Here is a 2,729-nt window from a genome sequence, read left to right on the forward strand (position 1 = left end):
TGGCTCCTGCTGGTCTCTCCAGATCCCTGCCCTGGTCTTTTCTTAAGTGTAAGGGAACTTGGGGGATTTCCAAGGCTGAAGCTTCAGTGAAGCCTTGACAATTCCTTCTTTCATTTTTATACCAATTTGCAGGACTAAGTAAAAAATCCTGTCATCTCTCTTTAAAATATCTCCTTGTGTATATTCTTGTGTATTATAGATGAGAAAAGTGAGACTTCAGGTTTAAGTATATTGTCCTTTGTTACACAAAAAGCACTCTGAAGAAAGTGCTGGAATATAAATTTTTATTCAGTTCAGTGAATTATTTATTTTGTTCTTTCATATTAGAGGACAACCTCTACCAATCTGATTCAAATTCAACGTATGTTAACACAGACCAAGAACTTAGACTTGCCCTTGTCAGGTTGTAGTTTACCCCTAAATGATGTTATAGTTTCCTTTCAGGTAACTTTTCCAGAGGAGGGCGTACTACTGAGAAATTCTATTGAGTCTGGGTCCAGTATTGGCTGTGTGGTGCTCACAGGCTGCCCCACAGCTGGGCTGCCAAACTCTCTCATTATTTCTCATGCACCCCAAATCCAGTAACTTTTACCACAAAGACTTCTCTGAATCATGTCTACTTGAAAGGAGGAAAGAAACCACTCCCAATGCAATCAACCTCAAGCAAGGGACATGACAGGCAGTGTCCTGAGTGTTGACTTTCAACTCTTCCACCATTCTGGGAAACAGATTGAAACAGGAGGAAGAACCAGAGCCCAGAATAATCAGTAGGTGTCAATGTGAATAGATCGTGAATCAGAGCAAAGTCTAACTATCTTTCTTCTTTGTATATGGGACAGCTCTAGCCTCGGGAAACTGAGAACCAAGAGCCACATTGGCAAAGTCACCAAGGAACAGGAACTTCACAACCCAGTTCATCTTATACTTCTGCTAGGTCTGTTTTCTTACAAACCCACCAATCCAAGACACCGTTGTTACCTCTGGAGGTGCATAGGTTCCAAATCCCAGTACAGGAATGAAGTGGCCATCATTCAGTTTCACACACTGATATTTGGGATCCATCAGTGTCACTCCTCTGGATAAACAGAAGTTGCTTTTTTCCTTTGCCTTCACAGGTTTTATAAACAAGTGACAGGCAACGTCACAGATACCTGTCCAAAGGATGAGCAACGACATGCAGTAGAAATGACTTTAAAGTATTTTCCAGAGAATTAGAGGAAAATTGAAGGCAGTTTACTTTTTAGAAAAATGTAAATTATTATATAGCCTTAATGAGCTTTTTAACTTTTCAAGAAATATATTTTCTTTTCAGAATCCACATATATCTGAGAAAACATCATAAAATGTTTAGTGAAAAATTGTAGACCATATGTTAAACTAGATAAAATTAAAAATAGAAATGCATACCAATAAGTATGTCAGGGTTAATATATGTTCAATGTATAAATTTGCAATCAGTAATATAGAAAATATAAAATAGAAGACTGTAACTGTATAAAAGTAGCTTGTAGCTTGGGAGTGAAGTTAAATTCATATTAATTCAAAGTAGATTGTCATAACTTTAGGATTCTTTATGTAATCTTCAGGATAAACATAAAGAAGGTAACCATAAATGTACACAAGTGCAAATGAGAAGGGAATCAAGATGTCACTTAAGAAATATTACAAACAGAAAACATGGCGGCAGGAAGGGAGTGAACCGCCCGCGCCCCGCGCTGGCAGGATTCCAGAGGCCACCAGCAAGAAGAGGAACTCAGAAAGCCTGATGGTGAGTCAGAATCTCTGGTGTCCTTGCTTGCGCAGGGGGTAGCTGTTACTACCCCGGTGGATTGCTCTGAAGGATTGCTGAGATCTTGAAGGGGACTGTCATAATACATGCACTGAGGTTTGGAGTGTGTGCCATTTTGTGAAATTTACAACATCCTCCCCTGGAGCGTCCGCCACTCAGCGCCCGGCCACCACAGCTGCTGCCCTCAGCGCCTGGCCAGGCTGCGCAGCCCCGCCACCGGGACTCAGGGTCTGGCGACAGTGGTATCTGCCGGGGCGGGGGCTGTCTTCTCTCCGGCCCCAGGCACTGCTGGAACTGTGAGCCGAAGAGAGACTGAGTAGGCTGTGGCGCGAACAGGAGTCAGGAGCGGCAGGGGCAGCTCTGGCTGCAGAGGCTGCCACAGGAGCTTAACGCGGGAGTGCAACACAGGAGCGCANTTGACCTACACACAGTGAGCACCACCATATCTGCTTTCAGCTTCAACTGTGAGATGATGGACCTTTGTGCACCTTGTGGGAAGCAGTTTCATTGTTCAGCACAGCCACAGAAAACTCTGTTTCTGCGAACGTGCCCAAGAACCTCAGGGGCCATAATCAGAACTGTGCCTTGGACATGGCAATTTTTATTTCTTCAGAGTTTTGATGCAGAGACTTTGAGGTTGTTGAGATCTCTTCTCTTGCAGGTAGGAAGTGGGTCATTAAAAATTAAAACTTACTCAATTAAAACGGTANTAAATTTGTAATTAATGATATAGAAAATATAAACTAAAAGACAGTAACTGTATAAAAGTAGCTTGTAGCTTGGGAGTGAAGTTAAATTCATATTAATTCAAAGTAGATTGTTATAACATTAGGATTCTTTATGTAATCTTCAGGATAAACAAAAAGAACGTATCTTTATGTAATCTTCAGGATAAACATAAAGAAGGTAACCATAAATGTACACAAGTGCAAATGAGAAG

General features: G+C 41.5%; 1 protein-coding gene across 3 annotated transcripts in view; it reads right to left on the reverse strand.

Annotated features, from left to right (window-relative positions):
- LOC103581518 (aldo-keto reductase family 1 member C4-like) overlaps window positions 1-1,062 on the reverse strand; it is a 22,786-nt gene extending 21,724 nt beyond the window's left edge. For all 3 annotated transcript variants that reach the window (XM_008563332.1, XM_008563334.1, XM_008563333.1), the window contains exon 1: window positions 979-1,062. In XM_008563332.1, coding sequence (XP_008561554.1) covers window positions 979-1,062 — 84 coding nt within the window. The remainder of the gene's footprint in view (window positions 1-978) is intronic.
- Window positions 1,063-2,729: the final 1,667 nt, after the last annotated feature.

The sequence above is a fragment of the Galeopterus variegatus genome, unplaced genomic scaffold (assembly GCF_000696425.1).
Source record: "Galeopterus variegatus unplaced genomic scaffold, G_variegatus-3.0.2 Scaffold13239, whole genome shotgun sequence".
Taxonomy (NCBI): Eukaryota; Metazoa; Chordata; class Mammalia; order Dermoptera; family Cynocephalidae; genus Galeopterus; species Galeopterus variegatus.